The sequence below is a fragment of the Perna viridis genome, chromosome 2 (assembly GCF_037379345.1).
Source record: "Perna viridis isolate PV_CMFRI_1.1 ecotype Kerala chromosome 2, ASM3737934v1, whole genome shotgun sequence".
Lineage (NCBI taxonomy): Eukaryota > Metazoa > Mollusca > Bivalvia > Mytilida > Mytilidae > Perna > Perna viridis.
Genome location: NC_142446.1, coordinates 38,155,234 through 38,177,747, shown reverse-complemented (window position 1 = coordinate 38,177,747; position 22,514 = coordinate 38,155,234). Strand labels below are relative to the sequence as shown.

Below are 22,514 nucleotides of genomic sequence, written 5' to 3'. Positions count from 1 at the left end.
ACTGCTTTCATGAGAAAAACTGATTCCCCTTCAGCCTTTTCTTAACTTAAGTACCAGTCAACATAAAATTCAGACACTGCAAATAGTGTTACATTTATCTTACACTAAAATCTGCCAAATCAAACAAATTCAAGAACTCTTGCAAAGAGCATATTTCATGTACAATGCATATGATTTTTATCTCAAAAGCGCAACCTCCAAATGAAAAACTAAGACTGGTTATGTGATCAGTAACTATTTCTGAACAAGGAACAAAACTGAATTCGATGGGTTTTTGACATGCATGAATCACTGTCTGTATGATTTTTATAAAGACTGGTACTTACTTAAACTATCTCCACTCTCTGGTAAAATTTAGATTTTACCATCTCCACTTAAGAAATAATTTAACCAATCATTACCTAGCAAGAATCTGTATTAGTTTGATTTCTTGATTTTGATTTTGTTCATGATATAGAATTACTTTTAAATGTCTAAACTATCTTTAATATGAATTACAATTGATTTCTAAGTACTATGTACTTTAAATTTTGCATTAGGTATTATGTTCACGTACATATGATACAGTTGCAGATTTTTTTTTTGCCAAACTTCAGTGTAGAATATCTTAACTAGTAAAATTGAAAACAATCTTCAAACAGTCCTTATTAGGGGCCCATCTCCTATATGTTACTTCTAGTATACCACTGAATGGAATTGAATGACACTTTATTGTACCATATGTTTCCATTGTGCACCTATTTTAGATTTTGTTCCAAATTTTTGGGTTTTACATTGCAAATCACGGACTTTGTCATTTTTGAATATGGGGACATGAGGGGGGTCCATCTCTTAACCATTACTCTTCCTATTCCTCTGAATGGAAATAAATGAAACTTTCATAGAATCTTTATTGTATGTTCCCATTGTGCACCTCCTATTTCAGATTTTGATACAAATCAATATGTAGTTCAACAAGTGGGGGAGTGGGAGTATCAAGTTAGTGAACATTGCTCACAGTGTTTCTGGTTTTATATTATAAGCTTTAGACTTATATTCATTTTATTTTCTTTCATTTATTGTTGTAGGGTGACATTGATGATGCTGTTAAAAAATTGTTAGCATTGAAGGCAGACTACAAATTAGCTACTGGTACTGAATGGAAACCAGGCTGTGTTCCACCACAGGAAGCACCACCTACTTCCTTTGGAGGTTCATCTGCTGCTGATATCAATGACAAAATTGTTGCCCAAGGAGACAATGTGAGAGATCTGAAATCAAAGAAGGCTGCAAAGGTAGGCCATCTGTTGTCTTGTTGACAACTGTTTCATATAAAAATGAAATTGCAATTTTACACATTGTACAAAATTATTACAAAAGGTATACTGTTGATTTAAGCTGTACATATTTCAGATTTTTTGGTTCTCTTCTGGACTGTAAATCAGTGTACTAATATACTTTCCAAAAAAACTTAAACTAAGCACTGTTTGGGAATAAATGATATATGTATAACAGCATTAAGAAAGGTATTTTTTTCCATCGTTGTTTGTATTATGATTCTAATATGTGGAAGGCACTTCCTCAATATGGCACATATACTAGGAAATAGATTGTGGATAAGAATCAAAAGCAACAACTGTTTTTTTCTTCAAGGCTGATATTGATGCAGCAGTTAAAGTTTTATTGGCATTGAAGGCAGACTATAAATCTGCTACTGGGTCAGACTGGAAACCAGGTTGTGTTCCACCACAGGCGTCCCCATCTACTTCCTCTGGTGGTTCATCTGCTGCTGATATCAATAATAAAATAGTGGCCCAAGGAGACAAAGTCAGAGATTTGAAATCCAAGAAGGCTGCAAAGGTTGGTCTTTTTATAGATTGAATTATTCTCCTTTCTATCACAAAATATGCTGTCCTGACCACATTTGTGTTTGTTAGAATTAAGTAGAAATATAAATGAACAGGTGAAACACATACATTATATAGAAAAAACCTCTCTGTACCTATGTCATTTTTGCTTTAAGTCAAACCTACATGTTTTATTTCTTTTTGTCTAGGCTGACATTGATGCTGAAGTTAAAGCTCTTCTGGCATTGAAGAGTGAATACAAAACAGCAACTGGACAGGACTGGAAACCAGGATGTCAACCTCCTACTCAAGCTCCATCTGGTGGAAACCAAGCAGCTGATGCATCTGATCTGGACAATAAAATTGTGGCTCAAGGAGATAAAGTCAGAGAGCTCAAATCCAAGAAAGCCCCTAAGGTAGGCACAATATTTTTATACCTATGCTCTAGGAAAGTGAGAGAGTTTATAGCAACTTCAGTTTTAATGTCTGTATGTTCACCCATCCCACTTTTGATGTGTGGAGGACATTTTAGAAATACCATTCAAGCAACTCTTCCCTACCTTTAACACAGTGCTATTGACCATGAAGTACAGGTCAAAGTATTTTGTAATTGTATTGGGCCTTAAGTGACTCGATATACCTTATTTTTCCCAGGTTAACCTTTTTTTCTTTGAAAATCTTGAATAACTATTTTTTTTTAGCAGAATTAGGCTGTTTCCTCTTGCAAAGAAAAATGTAATGAAATCAGATGTTTTCCCGACTTAAGCAATATTTACATATTTTGGTTCCATTTGGCAATAAAATTTTCATGTTATGAATTGAGGTTTTGTTGACAAAGTAAGCATACAATTTACTAAATATTATGCAAAATCCAAAATGGTTTGACTGATTTTCAGGTCCACAGTTTTTACTGCATGCATACAAGATCTTATATTTCAGTTCAAGAAATCATGAAATACACTAAAGTAAAACACAGTACAATAAATTATTCAAAACCAATTTGTTTTATGGGTTATTCTCAACCTCTGATGACTGAAACCTTGAATAACATTTTGATTGGTTCCTTTGACTTAGGCATATCAAGGTAAAACTGTATGAATTTCAGAAATTTTCAGAAAATTGCTTAGCCTTTGTACAGCTTGGTAACTGAAAAGCATCACTAAAATTGGGAAACATATAGATTTATAGTCTGCATTCTCTCTGGATTTAGCTAATCTGTAAATCACACATATATTTTTTTTTAAACATGACTGTGATATTCAGGAGTACATTGCTTTTGTAATGTAATGTTTTTTGCCAGAAGTATGTGAGCAGGGTTGTTGTTGATTGCCATATTGTTGTCTTTGCTTGTTACCATTTATTTCAAAATAGTGTCTTGTCATTATAGGACTGCAAAGAAATTGCCCTTATGTAATGATATGGCACTGTCATTGTCAGACTCGTCTGTAGTCACCTGGTTATTGTTTGATAGCATGAATATTAGTTGGTTGATCATTATACAGTTTTATAACAAGGTTTAAAACAAAAAAAATGAAGTATGGTGTTGATTTTTATGGTTATGAACTGTATTGGAATTAAGGGTAATAAAGGAGAAAAACATGCATTTCATGGAATTTAACTATACAACTCCAATAAAAGCATATAGGTCTCTATGATATTGTTCCACAATATTTTATACCACAAAAGTCAGGCTGGGATGGATTTTGAGGTTAGGACTTGAACCATTTAAGAATGAAGACCCTTAAAATGTCCAGAAAAATGCATTTTCATGATGTCCAAACAGTAACTGGACTATAAGTATTAAGTATACAAGGTGCCATACCATTAAAGGAAGGCTTGGATTAATTTTAGGGGCTATGGCTTGAACCAATAGGAATTAGAGACTTAAAGGAGGCCAGAAACAAGTGTTTTCCTTATGTCCAGACAATTATTGTCTTTCAATTTGCAATACCTCATAAGGAGACTTGGATTGATTTTCGGGATTGTGACTTGAGCAAATTTAGAATTAGGGGCCACAAAGGGGCCCGAAACAAATTTTTTTTTATTTCTGGATAACTGAGTAAAAGATAATGGTTCAAAATTCTACCACAAAGTACCAGTAGAAAGAAACAAAGTACCTCAGAGAAGGTTAGTACTGATTTTGGAGGTTGTGACAGGAACCATTTAAGATCTATGCACCAAAAAAGGTCAAATTCTTATCCTGTGTCAAATGGTTAATGACAATAAAAAATCAAAGCTGTATCAAGTTTGAATGGTGTGTCCATACTTGTCCCAGCTGTTCAGAGTTCAACCCCAGCAGTTTGTGTGTGAAGCAATTTATTTCTTAATTGTGTTAACATTCAAGGTGAAACAGAAGTGATCAAATTAACTGACCAGATGTCAAAATTTGCTTTGTGTATTTTTGTCATATTGAAATACAACACAATTAAGAAACTAAGTAATGGTCCATGTCTGTCGGTCTGTCTGTCCTATAGCACGGAACTTTGAGGCAAGACCTCTAAGACTAGTGATTGGATTTTACTGGAGAAAGGCAATAAAGGGTCTGATTGACCTAAAGTACAGCTGAAAATTAATCAGAAGTGTTGAAAGCTTTAATTGTAACTTTAAAGACTTGAATCAATCACAAGTGAGAATTTTGCAGTATAATAAGGACAAAATAATTTCATAAAGTATATCAAAATTCAGATATTCTTTCAAATTTACACTTTTTTGTAATTTTCTGGTCATATTTTTTGCGAGGAAAAGGTGTCCACACCCCAGAAACAGTTTCATATTTAGTGAATGTGTTCATTGTTATGGTTTATCATGTGTGAAAATAGGAAGTTGTTTCTTGGGTGTAGAGATAAATTTCTTTTTGTAAAAATGTAATAAAAAAACAAGAAAATTTACAATTCCCAGAAATATTTATATGACCCAAAAAAAATTAGCGGTCATACATGTATCTTGGTATGGCGCTGTTGTCATCATCTGTAGACACTTTGTTTTACTATTAGTCAGTTTATCTTTATAAAATATTATAACAGTGTTCTAGCTATGATTTGAAAAGGGAAGGGTGCTTGAACCAAGAAGGGCACTTTAGCATGTGAAACATGATTGAAAGAGGGCACTTTCTGAAAACAGTAATATGTGGCTAGTTTAGATCATATTAATGACATAAAGTCCTAAATATTTATTAGACATATAACATATAAAATACATATGATCAACACCTGAAATAAAACAATATGATGTAAATAATCAGTTTAATTTATATGATTTTAAAATATGAAATTGAACTTAAAGCTGTGGTTAAAATATTGGCTGACTAGATACTCTGTCATATTGTACAATCTCATCTGTTTTACTCTAAAAAAAAGAATCCACAACTTTATCTAAAAATGAGTCAAACATGTCTTTATCACAGTTTAATTTGATGTGTAACAAATTTTCCAATATGGATTGTTTAAGTTGAAGTCTGTTTCTATGTTCGTTTTTGATCAGTTTTACTTGAGAGAAAACTGTCTTAACCTCTGCTGTACTTAGAGGTAAGACAGCTGTAACACACATGAGCATGTATACATTAGGGAACATTTATTTTAAGCCAGATTTTGGGTTTGATGATAGTGTAATTCATTTGTCAATGGATCTCAGCTCAGCTGGATTATCACTTATGAAGGTAACAAATGATGTCCATTCAAAGGACAAATGGTCACTGTCAGGATGGAAGTGGTCAGCTAATTCCATAATTTCACATTTTCCATAAGTGTCAGGAACCCCATGAAAAAGTGACATGTCTAACAATGATAGCTTCTCAATTACATCTGAGTCCACAAACCTGGAATAAAACAAATTGAATTAGTCTTTGTTGGTTGGTATATTGAACAGTAAAGTCTTACTATGTATTTTAATCATTTTAATATAAGTAACTACCTTGTTTCAATGTTTGTTACCAAGGTAGTCAGGAATGACTCTGACCGTTGTAACAAAGGTTTTCATGGAGGGTGTGTTGCAGTCAATCCCACATTCTTCAGAAATAGTTTTCATCTTTTGTCATTCAGGAGTCATCCTCAGATTTCCTTTTTTCTAGGAACTTCAAAGTTTTCTCAATCATGCCTTTGACCATTCCTGTTAATAAAAGCAAACAATGCAAGTGCAGTCCCAGCTAATTTTGCATAAAAATGCCTGTGGAGTATTAAAATAATGTATTTATCTAAGTGAACATCTCTTCGCTGAAAGAATAGCAAGAAGTGATCCATCTGTGGGAGTGTATCCGCCAAAAGTAACAATGATATAATAACAAGGTTCCAAACTACGAAAGGAAGGTTGTTATTGATTTATAGGGTTATGGCCCTAACCATTCCAGAACTAAGGGCCTAAAGGCAAGCATTTAATAGAATTTAACTATAAACTCTGGCAATAGCATGGAAATGTCTATGGTATTGTTCTGCAATATCCTATACCACAATGGTCAGACTTGAATTGATTTGCGGGGTAAAGAGTTAAAAGTTTAAGAAATTAGGGGCCAAAAAGAGACCTGAAATAAGCATTTTCCTCATATCTGAATAATAACTTAAGTAAAGCGAGTGGCTTTCGTATAAATTTTGCTACATGGTGCCATACCACAAATGGAAGTCTGGGATTGATTTTGGGGGTTAAGACTTAAACTGTGTAGGAATAAAAGGCCAGAAAGTGCCCTGAAATAAGCATTTTCCTTATGTCTCTATGATAACTTGGGGAAAAGTGAATGGCTCTCATATGAATTTTGACACATGGTGCCATACCACAATTGGAAAACTGAGATTGATTTTTGGGTTTGTTACTTTAGCAAAGTAAGAATAAGAGGCTAGGAACAAGTGTTTTTTTTCTGATTTATGGATCTGGTCAAATTTTTATTCTGTGTCAAATTTCTAATTGTAATCAAAATACAAAGCTGTGTCAAGTTTGAATGGTGTGTCCATACTTTCCCTAACTGTTCAGGATTCAACCTCTGTAGTCATATCAAGCTGCACCTTACAAAGAATTGACATATAACTGTGGCCCCATTATGACGTCATTGTAAATGAACTAATGCCACAAAACATTTTTTTACCTCCTATTTATATATTTTACTATGTTATGAAGAAACATTGAAGTTGATATTTCAGGCAATATTTATAACCTATTACCCCTACTCTTTTGTTGGATGGTTTTAAACTTCAGAATTGCTGAAAAACATTAATTACACATTCCATAAATTTCTGTTTATATAGCATTTGGGGAAAAAAGAGAGATCATGCAATATTTTGCTGAAAAAAACTATAGTTTGCACCAAATATTCTCTCCTACCCCATTGATAAGCAATAGATATGATTATTTTCAAGAATAATTTTTTATAGGGGTGGCATGTTTAATTAAGATTAGCCAATGTATTAAAGATTTTTCCATTACATTTCCTAATCTGTTTTTGTTTGTTTTAAGGTCTTCAGTGAGTCACACATAATATTTTTATCTGATAAAAGATAAATTATTTGATTTATTTCAAAGCATGGCTAGTAGTCTATTTTTAGATTTTACACACTTGACCTACTTATTCATTCATAATACACAGCCACGTGGACTACTTTTCCTAGGCTTACTTCCTCCAGGTAAATACTGAATTTTCTACTCTTAAAAATCTTTGATTATTTCATAATTAGAGGTTTCTATGGTAGAAACCAATTTCCTTTGACTTCTTATAAGTTTTTAAATGAAACTTTACATAAGTTTAGTTCAAGTATTGATTTTATTTTGTGTAGACAATGTTTACTTGTAAACATGATTCAAATTATGTATCACTAGTGTATTTGTTGACATATTTGTTTACCTTTAGGGACAATCCACTTGTTGTGATGATGCAACACTATTGTAATAATGTTAACCTCATTTATCCAATATCTCTCCATATGTCCTGATGATGAAACATTTAGGTAGTGATAAAATTCAAGTATAAGACACTTCAAGTTAGTTATTCCATCACTACACTTTGTAAGTTCAAACAAATCATATTGCTACATAGCTGTCTCCTTATTTAATTTCTGTGAACTTTGATTTTTATTGCAAATTAGGTTTAGACAGAACATCAGTTATTATTACTGCCATACATCTTAAGCTGAATAAGTATTGTTAGGTGTTGAAAAATGTATATATATTTTTTTAACAACATTTTATCCTGTTAAACATTTCCTACCCTACTTGGTAGGCCAACTTGTAGTACATGTATTATAAATTACAAATTTTAAGAGTTATAATATATGTGTTTTTTAAAAAAATAAATACATCTTTGTTTTACATATGATTAGATAACCACAAATATTAAGCCATTAAAAAGATGGATATCCAGAAAGCAGAGGTAAAATCTGCTTAAATCTAGCTCCCTGAATCTTGAAAATTTAAAAGAAAATACATATCATATCATTAGTTTTTTATGTGTTTAAAAAATGAAAGAGTGATATCCCCTTTTTCAACAGACATTTTATTGACCAATCTCTACAGGAAATAATTCTTTCTTTGACAGAATGAAATAGACAGCCAAGTTAAAGTTTTATTGGATCTGAAGGCACAATATAAAACATCGACTGGAAAGGATTGGAAACCTGGTCAAGCTACAAATACTGCCTCAAAATCTGTAGAAAAAATGCCAGGGTCAACTACTGATACAGCTAGCCTCAAATCACAAATAGATGCCCAGGGTGAAAAAGTTAGACAGTTAAAGACATCAGGAGCTGCTAAGGTATTATGTGATGATAATTTGGTGTTCAGCATATTCTAAATTAAAAAAAAAAACCCTCAGGTTTACTTTGAGATGAAAAACTGACTTGAATCATTTTAAAAATGGCATGTTTTATGTGTCATATCATGAGTCCAATTACCAAGTCTTCGGTTATAAAGCTTGATATTTAGTTATGACAGATTTCTTCAACTGTCTCTGTCAATTCAAATTGCTCACTGTAGCTAAGGTTAATTTGTTCCACTTAAAATTCCATATTGGAAAAGGATGAAACCCCGAACTAGGGTAGGTAATGAAACTTTAAATGTATTGAATCCCATGTGGTGTCAAAATCTAATATCCAGTACTCTTACTATCTGGCCACTGTTCAGTGAGACTTATTAAATTCGAGTTAAGTGTTCTCAGTTTAATTTTTTTTACCTCCAGGATGCCATAGATAAGGAGGTCAAAGAACTGTTGAGTCTCAAAGCTAAGTACAAAGAACTGACAGGAGAAGACTTGGCAGGAGGTGGAGGAAGGAAAGACAAGAAGGATAAAAAGGCCAACAAAGAAAATAAACCTGAACAGAAGAAACAAGAGAAGATTGACAAGAAACCTGCTCAAGATGATGGTTCAAAAGATATGAAGAAAATCACAAGGTACAGTTGAGCGCTTAGAATTTCTGGACCTTTTTCCTCTGACAACATCCTTGTAGTAGCTATAATTTTCATTATGCCAGTCTTAAGATTTACATATTGTGGTTATTATACCCAATGCGATAAAGTTGCGGAGGGTTTAATGTTTTTGATCCGTCTGTCAGTCCATCATTAGTTTTCAAGACTTTTTAAAAAATAAGTCATCTGAGATAGGTCCTGTAAAATTGAGAAACTTAAAGTATGTCTTAACTTATTAGGAAATTTGAAAGATTCAGAATATGAACAAAAAATAACTATTGAATTGCTCTGAAGTTCTCTTATCTTATTTTAGAAGCTAACGGTAAACTGAGATTCAGTTTCTTTAACCTGTAAATATGCTGTTAATATGATTTTCTCCCTTGTAGTGTGATTAGGCTTTGTAAACATCTGTTAACTAAGACCCAAATCTATGTAGTATTTATATGTAACAGACTGCATTGAGGATTTATTTTTAATAATTTCAAAATGAATTGTGCAATGGAGAATTTTGAGGGAGGTACCATGCAGTTATTGAATGTTAATTGTCAAAAGAGAACCAACCAACAACAAAGCTTGTTACATAAATTAAATTATTGAAATTTATTACTGTACGTGTTTCTTTAAATGCAGTAAAATCTGATATTGAATTTAAACAAAAGTATCCATGCAGCACCTTTTTATGACATCAAAGAAACTAAACTTGAAACAGTATGGACAATAGATATCAAACTTAGATGTAACCAATTTGTAATGGTCTCTATGTGGTTAATTTCAGGCTGGGTCTAGAGGCCAAGAAGGAAGAAAACTTGTCTGATTGGTACTCTCAGGTATGTACATATGCTTGTCAATAAGTTGATTTTTTTATGCTTGGCCTAAACCTTGAAAAACAACAGTTGAGGGGAAAAATCATCAAGGTTTGTGCCAATGCTAATTTACTAAGTGGTCAACGTAGGCAAATGTGATTTGTCCAATGTAATAATGTTGACAAAGTTTAGGTAGACTGTTTATCAGTCCCTACATCTATCATTCCTATTTTGTCACTAGGATACTGCCGTTAGTTTTTGACAGATTTCTTTGACTTGATTGAACTGTTGATACCTTTAACACCTTGGATAGCATTGACTATTTGTGAAGGACCACTTTTTCTGAAGGAAACTTACATGAAAGTTATGTTGCCAGGATAGCAACTTAATTTTGTTTTTTGTTTTTTGTTTTTTATTTGGTTGAATTTTCTTTGGACTTGGATTAAGTGTTGGTAACTATAAAAACCTGGAATGAATTTGTTTTTAAGTGAATCCTACGAGTGGTTTCAGTTACTGGGACTAAATTGTTAGTTTGATGGGCTTTGCAGTATATGAGCAAGCTCACTAAGGTTGTTTCTTTCTTAATAATTTGATAATTTTAATTCTTTACTGCTTAAATTGACTAAAATTTTATGGGATTGTTTTCTATAAAGATATAAAGTTACCTTTATTGATCTTCAAAAAAAGTTGCAAGTATTTAGAATAGTACTATTACTTTCACAGGTGATTCAGAAAGCTGAGTTGATTGAGTACTATGATGTCAGTGGTTGTTACATCCTTCGTCCATGGTCTTACTCCATCTGGGAAGTTATTAAAGATTTCTTCGACACGGAGATCAAGAAGTTGGGTGTGGAGAACACATACTTCCCTATGTTTGTATCTCATGCTGCCTTGGAGAGGGAGAAGGATCACATTGAAGATTTTGCTCCTGAGGTAATTCAAATGTAGATAAAGACAATTCAGTGTAAAACAACACATTTTTACAAACCGTCTCTTGAAAAAAAAACCTGAAAATTTTTTGTACAAAACAAATGCATCTTATTCTTACTATATAAAAAACTCAGGTTGATCCTGTACCACAAAATCTTTCCTACATATACACTGAAACCTCAACTATGAATAAAGTGGAACCCAGCGTTTACAAGAAGTTCTTTCATATCTTAATTTTGTATGGTCTGAAAACCAGCCTTCAGGTTCCACTAAAATCCGTATCTTGGATATTCTTCGTTGAATTGTTTTCATTCATCATTTAAAATATGCATTTAACATAGCTTTGAAACTTGCTGTATATATATCTTAATGTGTCATTCAATATAAAAACATTTACAAAAAAATGTATGTGTAAACAACATATTTTTAAATAAATCAACAGCTTTCAAAATTCAGATTTTAAGCCTAGAATTTAGATATTCCTGATCCCAAATGTATTATGCATTAATTTGGAATTGGTTTTCATAAAATAATTGTCATTTCTTCATATTTTGATAAATTATGATAGTTAATGCTTTGGTCCAGCTAAATACCAACATCAATAATCATAAAATATTAAGTTTCATTAAATTCTGTTTTATTTTTTATTTTTTTTTTATAACAAGTCCCTGCATGCCTTGTACTAGGTGAGTAGGTTACAGAATATGTGCGCCTCAAAAACAAAAAAAATTATGTTTACACTTATGTTGTTAAATATATTAGTATTAACGTATTTTATTAAAAAAACAATGGGCCATGCCTTTGGGTAGATTACTGTATTGAGAAGTATCTAGCAAAGTGTCAGGTACATAGTTATGGAAGTCGATTCCAATATAAATCTGAACAAGGTGTAAATAGATAAAATTACAAATAAAGTTACAATCTTTGTATGTCCTTTTTCAGGTTGCCTGGGTGACTAAATCTGGAAAATCCGAACTTGCCGAGCCAATTGCTATACGTCCCACCAGTGAAACTGTCATGTATCCATCATATGCCAAATGGATCAAATCTCACCGTGATCTACCACTTAAACTTAATCAGTGGTGTAATGTCGTGGTAAGGCACTATAAGGGAACAACTATTCGACTTTAGAGATCAATTTAGATATATAAGGTGTGAAATTAGTGTAGGGTGAAAAGTATAGTAATAGAATAGAAATCATAAAAACTCAGGAAAAGCATTCAGGAAAAAATTTTGTAATACCAGCCAAAGAACCTGTTTTTTTTTATTTCAAATACTCAATGAATAATATTGTAAAATATGTAAAATTTTGCATGCTTTTTTACCATTCATGGTTACTTTCTTGTAGAGATGGGAGTTTAAACATCCACAGCCATTTTTAAGAACTAGGGAATTTTTGTGGCAAGAAGGCCATACAGCCTGGTCAAACCAGAAAGATGCTGAAGAAGAGGTATACTTTTTGTTTGATTGCGCAATTGATTGTAACAATTAGAAAAGATAATGCTCATTAATTTCTTTCTAAGAAAATGTTTTACTAAATAATTAATATCTTCTCTTTTGGCCTTTAAGTATCCTATTTTGCCAATACAGACAATGTAAAAACTTACTTTATTAATTGTCTAACATGAAATTTTCTTTAGGTTTACACAATTCTAGAACTTTATGCCAGGGTCTATGAAGACTTGTTAGCTATTCCAGTTGTAAGAGGAAGGAAAACAGAGAAAGAAAAGTTTGCTGGTGGTGATTTTACAACAACAGTTGAGAGCTACATATCAGCTAGCGGCAGAGCTATTCAGGTATTAAAACAAACAAAAAGTTATAAATTAGCTCATATTTGGAATGATCAAGGAAAAATTAATGTAGAACAAAGCAAACATGGAAAATGCTGAAATCTTAAAATGACATTAAAGTTCAATGTAATTCTATTTAGTCTGAGATATATTTTGTAAAGAGATGTGATTTTTCAGCAGAATCAAGGATTTTTGCTTATATAAATCCTGATTGTACTGTTACTTCAAAAGATGAAAATTACAAAAACAGTGCTATCTAGTTAAATTTTCAATTATCACTAATAAATCAACTGTTTCTGTTCTCTTTTAGGGAGCCACATCACATCATTTAGGTCAGAACTTCTCTAAGATGTTTGAAATAGTGTTTGAGGATCCAGATACACAAGAGAAGAAATATGTGTTCCAGAACTCATGGGGAATTACCACACGTACCATCGGCGTGATGTGTATGGTCCATGGTGACAACATGGGACTTGTACTACCACCAAGAGTTGCCTGCGTTCAGGTATTTTGATGAGATTTATTGGTTTTGTACTTATCAAATACTAAAATTCTAGATCAATTCCTAATTGAGTCATGATGAAGATGAATCTTGATAGTATAACTGGATTTTGGGGTATCAATATTTAGGGGTACACATATACTTTGTTCACCCTTACAAGGCCAAACTTGTTACACATGAGATTCATATATATAGAGCAACACATGATTTATGATGAGATTATTATATGTTTCAATTTTTCATGTGATTCTTACATTTTTACATTATTTACATATGATTATTGTGTTTTTCAATAACATGATAATCATATGTTTGGAATCCAATACTACACATGAGAAACAAGTGGTAATCATGACTATTATGTGTGTTTATTATATAATTATCAAAGGATTACAATATGATAATCCCACGAATCAAGAAACATATGTTTATAAAATTTTTCTAGTTATTTTATATTTACTGTTTATTTTTACAGTCAGTAATACTTGAATTGACAAAACAGTACTTTATTACATTCTCTTTTTGACTATGTTCATACATGAAGAAATAAAATATATACTTTTGGGCCTTTATTGCAATTTTTTTCAGTTAAATGATAGATTGATTGAAATCCAAATTCTATTTCATGCATGTAAATACTTTCATTTCCAGGTTATTATTGTTCCATGTGGTATCACAGCCAGCTTATCTGATAAGGATACTGCTGCACTCATGAATAATTGTACAGAGTTTAAAGATCTGTTAGTAGCTGGAGGAATTAGGGCAAGAACTGATCTGAGAGACAATTACTCTCCAGGATGGAAGTTTAACCATTGGGAACTGAAGGTAAGTATCATGTGGTAGGACTCAGATAAAATGCTAATGTTAGAGACAATTACTCTCCTGGATGGAAGTTTAACCATTGGGAGCTCACAGTACAAAAATATCCAAATGATTATTCACTTATGTTAAGAAATTGATGAAAAAGGGGATTTTAAGGAGTCAGGGCTGTTCCAATAAAACATATGGGGGACGAGGGCAAGGCACTTTTATTCTTCTTAAAAGGGTGGATGTTCAGGTCTCTTGACAAAATATAAACTTAAATACAAAACATCAATAGAACTTTTATGGGTGGCTCCCCTGTTGAAAAAGTGCCTTCCCCATGTACCAGATATATTTTAATGGAACAGCCCTCATTCTGCATTTTGTTCTTGTGTAATTTTACACGTATTTAAAAGAACCACTTTGCTTTGCTCACTTTTTTAATGATTTTACAGTAAAAATGAGTTGACATTAAAAGTTTATAATCATCTCTGTAGGGTGTACCAATCAGAGTAGAATTAGGACCACGAGACATCAAGAACAACCAGTTTGTATCTGTTAGACGAGACACTGGGGAGAAATTGACAATGAAAAATGCCGACTCTGTCAGTCAACTGAAGTCTTTATTAGACAAAATACAGGAAAGTCTATATAACAAGTATGTATTAATTAAAATATTTAAAAAAGAAATATATAAAAAGAACTCTTAAAAGTAGAAGATTAAAATCTTACAGTATTCAACTTTACTATTTTATCATCCTGTAGTAATACATGTAATATTAGCAGAGACACTCTTTTAGGCAAGTTTTAAATCAAAAAAGTACATTGTTTACATAAAAAAAGGATTTCAACATGTAATTCTACTTTCACTATAAGCTAATTGCTTTTACAGAGCTAAGTCAGATCTAGATGGTCACATGTCAGTATCACATGACTGGACAGATTTCTGTGACAGTTTAGACAAGAAGAAGATTATCCAAGCCCCATTCTGTGGAAAGATTGAATGTGAAGATAAAATCAAGAAGGACAGTGCTAGGTAATGCTTCCAATAGGGTGTAAATGGGTGGCCAAAAATGTTAAAACTAGTTTAGAAAACATTAGATTCTCTAGATTTTATATTAATCTGATAATGACAATATATGTCAGGGTCTGTTACAGGATTTCTTTCTTGAATTAGTTTCCCTCAAAATTACAAGTTTACTTGACATCTTACTTCATCTTTGTGTGTATTGATAAAGCTATACAGTACACAAATATCTTCACACAAGTACATGTAATTCATATTTTACAGGGATGTTGTAGTAGAAGAAGGTGCCCCAGCCATGGGAGCTAAAGGACTGTGTATACCTTTCAAACAACCACAGAATCTGAAGGCTAATGCTAAATGTATTCACCCAGACTGTAATGTGAAACCACAGTTTTACACATTGTTTGGAAGAAGTTATTAATCTCTAGTCTGTTGTCTTCTAGACTTTAACTTCAATTTAGAACTTGTTTATTGGCAGTTAACTTAAAGAATAGAATTGTGACAAATTTTCAATAGTATTGATAGACATCCTGGTGGAGTTGTTATTTATTGATAGACTTATATTGTTATTGGTTGAACAACTGAATTAAATCATGTTTAAGAAACTGTGGAAGTGCTGAAATAAATTTTATTTGAATAAAATACCTGTTGGTTTGTGTTGTGAAAATATGTTTGCAATGTCATTCTCCTTTCTATATTTAATTTTTTTCAACAAAATGTCTACACAAGCAACAAAAAATATGGCAACCTTATGTCATACAGTTGTATCAAATGTGATGTTGCCTACAAACAGCATGACACCCATTTTGAACATCTCAACAGAACACCACATCTAGCCCTTGGCTCACTGTGATATTTTTTGCATTAACTTTAGAATTGTTGTTAATTTGTAATATTATACAATTGTGGCAGCTCAGTGCATGCCATATTTCATTTCAGTGTTAAATAAAACATGTTATATTTCATATTTTATAATTCCCATTTATATAATTTATTTCTGACACACCCATATTTTGTGATTTTGCACATTTGACATTTTGGTTACAAGTGATATTGCACAGCTGTTTACATTCATGATAAAATTGTTTTATGTAGCAAAATTATTAGATTGAATATCAATTTGTCTAATATCTAATAGGTATTTGCCTAAATTTGCCCACTTTAAAAAAGGGACATCCAAAAACCAATACACACAAAAATGGTTGTACTTGACCTGACCAAATTAAATATTTGTAATAAAAAGACCAAGAGAAGTGCACTTAGTGGGAAGTTATTAAAATAATTACACAGAAATGTAATAAAACAATTATGTCAGCTTGGTGCATGCAATGTCATGTTTTATGAAACACTTAAAAGAAATATGACCTTGGCCAAAGGCCTCGGGCTATATCTCTCTTAATAAGTGTTTGATAAAACATGATATCATACTTGAGTTTTTACTGCATCACTTATCAGAAAAAAATAATGCCTATTTGTTTGTGATAGGAGTCATCCAAAAATTTATAAATTATGCAAGAAAGGAAAAATTACAACCAAATAAATACAGGACATGTCATGAGCTAGGTCGAGTGACCTCCCTTTGAAATTTTTATTTTTCTTAAAACTTCTTTTACTCCACAATTTATACCTAGACACAGTCAAATGCATATGTTTGGATAATTCATATTTAAACGTAGCAGGCAAAAATTCTTTTTTTAATTATAACTGAAATTTTGTTTTGAAGTGTTTTCTCTATAAAGGTACCACTTGTAATTTTTTAACCTTTATTTTACAATTGTTTCAATAAATATATACTTTGTAATAATCAGAAGAAATACAGTATTTGATTTTGAACGATTGTAAAGGTCTTTCGTAATTTAAATACTGAATTTATAGAGGTTGCCAATGTAGCAACTCAAATGATTTGGTATTCGAGATCGTGCTGGATGCAGGTTGTGTGACTGATTTAATTCAAAATTTTAAACATATAATTTTCCATCTAATTGCCTTGCAATGATACACTTACGTTCTTTCCAAGTCCAACCTTGCAACATAATTACTTGCATAAAAAATCATCATGATGGTATTTACGATTTGCTTCACAATTTGAATTTTTCTACTGCAAATAAACAAAACATCTGCAATTAACTTCAAAGGTTTGTTGAAGACTTGAAAATTGAAATACACACAAGTTTGATTTACACTTAATGCGTTTTTTGTTTGGTTTGCTTTTCGAGAGTGCTGACAAACGGATGTACAACAGTTAGTAGATCCCAGAATGGAAACAATGATTTTGGGTCATTGTTATATTTTTATCACCATAGAAACGGTTTAGTTGTATAAAATAACTGCAAAAAGAGAAAGCATGGGCTGATTTTTTTTGTTTTTGTTTTTGTTTTGTTTGTTTTTTTTTTGTTTTTTTGTTTTTGTTTTGTTTTGTTTTGTTTTGTTTTTTTTTGTTTGTTTTTTTTTTTTTTAGGGGGGGTGTCATGATTGTATATGGGTATAACAAAATGAATGAAGACTACCAGAGAGACAGGTCTGCCGCATTAAAAGTAGTAATATAAATAACATTAAATTACCTGTTTGGAATCACGATCTTTAAATTGTAAATTCCATTTTTATACCTTCATGATATTCTCTGATTTTACCATGAAGCAATTTTTGTACTATTGTATAGTGGTACAAATCAAATTTTGTAAAGCAGTATTATTCTATGCTTTTGTTTTTTTTTAATAGTTTAATGTTCATCTACAATAAACTTAATCTTACATCTTAAATAAAAAGGATATTTCTTTAAGTATATCATAATGTTTGTTAATCCAAGCAAAAAAAAAAGCAAGCAGTGTTTCTTGTTACTAATGATTGATCACATTTTGAAGTAAGAGGCTATTATAATAATGGCTTATTGAAAATGAAATGCTATCTTATCCCGAATTGACAAAACCAGTATAAATATGAACAATTATCTTAAAGTAATATGGTGATTTATTTTTTCTTTCCTCTTTCCAAAGAGAATTACTGATTCTATTCCATCTTTTTTGTTCAAGAAAATATCTTTTGTATCAATACTTATTAATATTCCAATATCTACCGCCTGTGCCACCTGTAGAGTATTAAAAACTTAACTGCTTAAAATTTTTTCTCGCACGTAAAATGATGTTCATGGCTTACATGATACATTTATAGATTGCATGTTCGTTTTTCTCCTGGTGGCATCACTTAATTTTACATGGAATATAATAATGAAATTCAGGGGATGGCTTTGGTCATCCCTTGATAAAGGAAGCATTTGACAAGAAGATTTAAACTTTTTATCGGCAACATTCATTCACCTTTTGATTAACAACTGATTTGGAAGCATTTCCCTTATACTTTTATTAGATAATTCTGCCCAATCATTTATTATTTACTACTACTTTTTGGTATAGATTCAACATTGCATACATGTATAAATGGAATTTTATTTATTTAATAATGGAACAATGATCTAAATACAGATTTGAATGTGAAGAATACAAATGACTAAATGATTTCATAAATCTCAACTCGTGTAAAAGGTAAGCTAGGATTTTAAAATTTACATTTCCAACGATTTTTTTTAAATTGCTAATATTGTTAGCGACTTTTTGCACTCGTAATTTCAGCACTTAATATTCGCATATGATTTGCATAAATAAGCCGTTATACGTCACATTATGCTGCAGATCCTCGCCGCGTTTACCGCCATAGCACCATAGTTGTAGCTTCATACGAGATTAAAATGCACTCCTTAAATATCATAAACGTGTGTTTTACATGTATTTCTTGCTTGTACTAGAACGGGAAGTTTACATGATATTATCGGTTAGCTTTGAACATTACACAGTTTACGATTCAGGCACTGAGGCTAGTCACAAGACTATATAGGTCATATACATTAGCACGCCCCGATATTTACGAATATTCATTGCCGGCTGACTAATATGGTTCCTAAAGTGGTACCCAGATCAATATCATAAACGACTTAAAGATCGCTACAACGTACCTTTTAAAGTCGCTTATAGTGTTAGCGACTTCGTGCACTCGCAATTTCTGTATTTAATATTCGCATATGATTTGCATGAATATGATAAATCATTTATTGACATCCATAATTATTCATTAACATGTTAATAAATATGTAATATTTATTGATATCAATAAATGCCGGTTTATTGATAACAATAATTAACTAATATCAATAATTTATTTATTAATATCAATAAATGAGCAATTGTTATCAATAAATGGGGAATAAATTCCACAACGGCTTGTCATAACGGCTTGCCATACATTAATGTGTAGTTATAATTATACGCCACATAATCCAGCAGATCTTGACCGTCTTCACCGCCACAGTTCTAGCTTCGTACGAGATAAAAATGTACCTCTTAAATATAATACACGTGTGTTTCTTGCTTGTATGAGAACGGGAAGTTTACATGAAATGATCAGTAGTCATACGTATTATCAGGACACAGGATTGTTTAATCTTATTCTGGATGATTGAAAACATTCGCGTCATATCGGTTATGAAAGAGTACGCAATAATATCAGGGGAACCGAGATTTTAGCGGAAGTTACCCGATTTTAGAGCATATCGCATTTGTACCATTTCGGATGTTGAAAGTAAGTCAAAATCAGAAACAGTGAATATTTTACGATTAGCAGCTTTAAAGACTTCAGTCTTTGATTTTTCTCTGTAACGTATATATACATGATCTGCGACATCTGGTAAACAAATGAAACTCGCGTGATATAATAATCACAAACTTTTCAGAAACAAATGATTATCGCAGCAGACTTCTTACAATTAGTCTTCTGAAACAGGGTTATGTTGCTACAAGATTGAAGTCATCACTGCAATATTTTAATGGTCGTCATCATGAACTCGTGGATCGTTACAGTGTATCCATCTGCATTATGGAAACTGATTTGTTCAACGTGTCATAGTTTTCATTTCCTCTTTCGTCTACCATTGACTTGACTTGAGGAACTCGGTGGGTGTTTCTAGAAAAAACAGAGGACGCTTACCCTACCGGTGCACCTGGTCCTTGCTCCCATTTTTTAGTGGAGTCCGAGTTGTTCATTTACCTTTGTTACTTTGTATGTATTATTTTGGTCACTTCATGTTCTTTGTTGTGTGTGTCTGTTTTCCATGTCTGGTCTTTGTCCCTGAATTACATTCTTTGATTTCCGCTAGAATCTTGGTTCCCTTGATTACTCAATTACATGTTCTAAGCCAAAATTAACATATTTTAATCATATGAAAATCATATGACTGTTATATGTTGATTATCATCGACCACCATATGATTATCATATCTGGAATATTCGGCTGTGTAGTAATATATAAAAAATATGCACTGCTAAATACATTAAATAACTTTGTCAAATTTTACTAAGAAAAATTACATCAATATTCCGATATACAATTCCGTTCTCAGCAAATTCAAACAGCTGTTTGTGATGCAACATTCTTGCAAATACTTTCTAAACCTAAGAATATTTTTTAACTATTGTGGATATATTGAATACAATTTTTCCAAGAAAAAGTTTATTAAATATATTCATGTATCAAAAAAGGTACAGGAGCAAAACGATTCATTTAAAGGGGAAAAGTATCATTTTTGTTTTCTTGTTTACCTATCATCAATTATCTCTAATGAATGCAAATGCATATAGTTTCTAATGAGACTGTAAAAACATTGAAATCTTTGTGATTCATTGCCGTATTCATTATAGAAGCAATTACTTTTGTATTTGTATTAACTTTGATGATATTTTCTATATTTGTATCTGTATCAATTTAAACAGTCTTCTAATGAAGTTTTAATATTTTGGGTGACTTTGTTCTCACATTTCATTGTTCTGTATATCATGTAAATATATTACTATTTTTTCTATAAATGTATTATAGAATCATGGCTGTAATGTTTATCAAAAGTAAAGGATAGTATTTTTCAATTAAGGTTCAATACTTAGCATTTAAAAAAAGAAGACAGCAACAACATGTTTTTGTTCTTGAAAAGAAAAAATAGATTGCTACCATGTTTGTGGCATATGCAAGATCAGGTTATGATATTGAATGGATAGCATTATGGGTTGATAAAATGATTTAATGAACAGTATCTATGAAATATCTTCTCCATCATTAATAAACCTACAATTGTTTTTATCAGACCGTTTGCGTGCGTTTTACGTACTTAAATAAAAGAATTTCAGTATGAACTCATCATTTGTCGATTACAGATATTTAGGCAATGCTTTTGGTCTCATTACTGATGATTTACAGTAAGATCGATTCATCAAAAACTAATATATACAGAAGAAACATTTTCAAGATGTAAAACACAATTTTTGAAGATTAATTTCATGCAAATGAATTTCAAAGTCACTGAATAATTCCAATTAACAAAATTGCATCTATATCAGCAAATAAACTCGCTTCAAAAATCATACCAAATCATAGCAAAGTTATTAAAAGATGGATAATTTTAAGTCAATTTGAAGTTATCTTTATAATTATACTCTTGAAATAGACCGAATCTGTCCCACTATGTCACAACTAGAAATTCTCATGAAGCAACAATACAAAGCCCAACATCAAGGCAACATGAATAGTGTGCGCGATTCATATTCTTGTAAATATATATGATACTGAAGGATGACCGCGAAATCGCCGTCGATTGAGCAAAGTGTAAACAGAGTACTAATTTGACGGGTCCAAACAAAATGAGTAATCGTAGTAAAATATTAACGATTATCTACTATATATCAATGGTGGACAGTTTCATTCAAATTGCTTTAGTGATTGAAGGAGAGATGACCGTTAATCTTTCAGGGGATTTGGTTTTCTTTTGGACTCAGAATTGTTTTTTTTTCCTTTTGCGCGCACAGTTCGCAAAAATATATATATATTTTTAACGCATGCATGCGATTTTTTTTCTTTATATTTTTACATTACATATATTTAATCTTTCCTTACTAAATTGTCTTTTCTCCAGAGTCATGATCGAAATTAACCCCCCCCCCCTGGGAAATTAATTGGTGCGTCCCTAAGCAGAGTTTCATATCCTCATGCCAATGAACTTTCCTGGAAAAATCGGTTTAAACTGGGACTAAGAAGCTGTTTTATTGGTCACATGTTTAATTTGACCCAGGGGTATGGGAGAAGCTGATGTTTCACGGTGAATATGAGGACACCGACACACGCAAAGTGAAGACTTTAAAAGTTGATATGGCCCGTTGAGGAAAAAAAACTCCATTAAAATACACTTGCAATAAACAATCTGACTGCTCCAGACATGCGTTGCGTCAATGACATATTTTTGCATCGATCGATTAATTCAAGATTAGCAGTCTCTACCTGTAACTCTGGTGTTATTAGCTGGTTATCCTGAGCCAGCGAGTCTTCGACCAAGTTTTCATTCCACGGCCAGTTCGCAGCAAGAGAGT

At 31.9% G+C, this 22,514-nt stretch overlaps 1 protein-coding gene across 1 annotated transcript in view; it reads left to right on the top strand.

The window, feature by feature from the left end:
• LOC148624945 (bifunctional glutamate/proline--tRNA ligase-like) overlaps window positions 1-15,700 on the top strand; it is a 34,875-nt gene extending 19,175 nt beyond the window's left edge. The window contains exons 22-36 of the mRNA XM_088568095.1: window positions 1,068-1,274; window positions 1,633-1,839; window positions 2,036-2,242; window positions 8,338-8,553; window positions 8,977-9,188; window positions 9,979-10,030; window positions 10,730-10,939; window positions 11,879-12,031; window positions 12,285-12,386; window positions 12,577-12,732; window positions 13,037-13,231; window positions 13,880-14,053; window positions 14,527-14,687; window positions 14,922-15,065; window positions 15,321-15,700. Of these exons, the coding sequence (XP_088424221.1) occupies window positions 1,068-1,274; window positions 1,633-1,839; window positions 2,036-2,242; window positions 8,338-8,553; window positions 8,977-9,188; window positions 9,979-10,030; window positions 10,730-10,939; window positions 11,879-12,031; window positions 12,285-12,386; window positions 12,577-12,732; window positions 13,037-13,231; window positions 13,880-14,053; window positions 14,527-14,687; window positions 14,922-15,065; window positions 15,321-15,477 (2,553 nt within the window). The 3' untranslated portion in view covers window positions 15,478-15,700. The remainder of the gene's footprint in view (window positions 1-1,067; window positions 1,275-1,632; window positions 1,840-2,035; window positions 2,243-8,337; window positions 8,554-8,976; window positions 9,189-9,978; window positions 10,031-10,729; window positions 10,940-11,878; window positions 12,032-12,284; window positions 12,387-12,576; window positions 12,733-13,036; window positions 13,232-13,879; window positions 14,054-14,526; window positions 14,688-14,921; window positions 15,066-15,320) is intronic.
• Window positions 15,701-22,514: the final 6,814 nt, after the last annotated feature.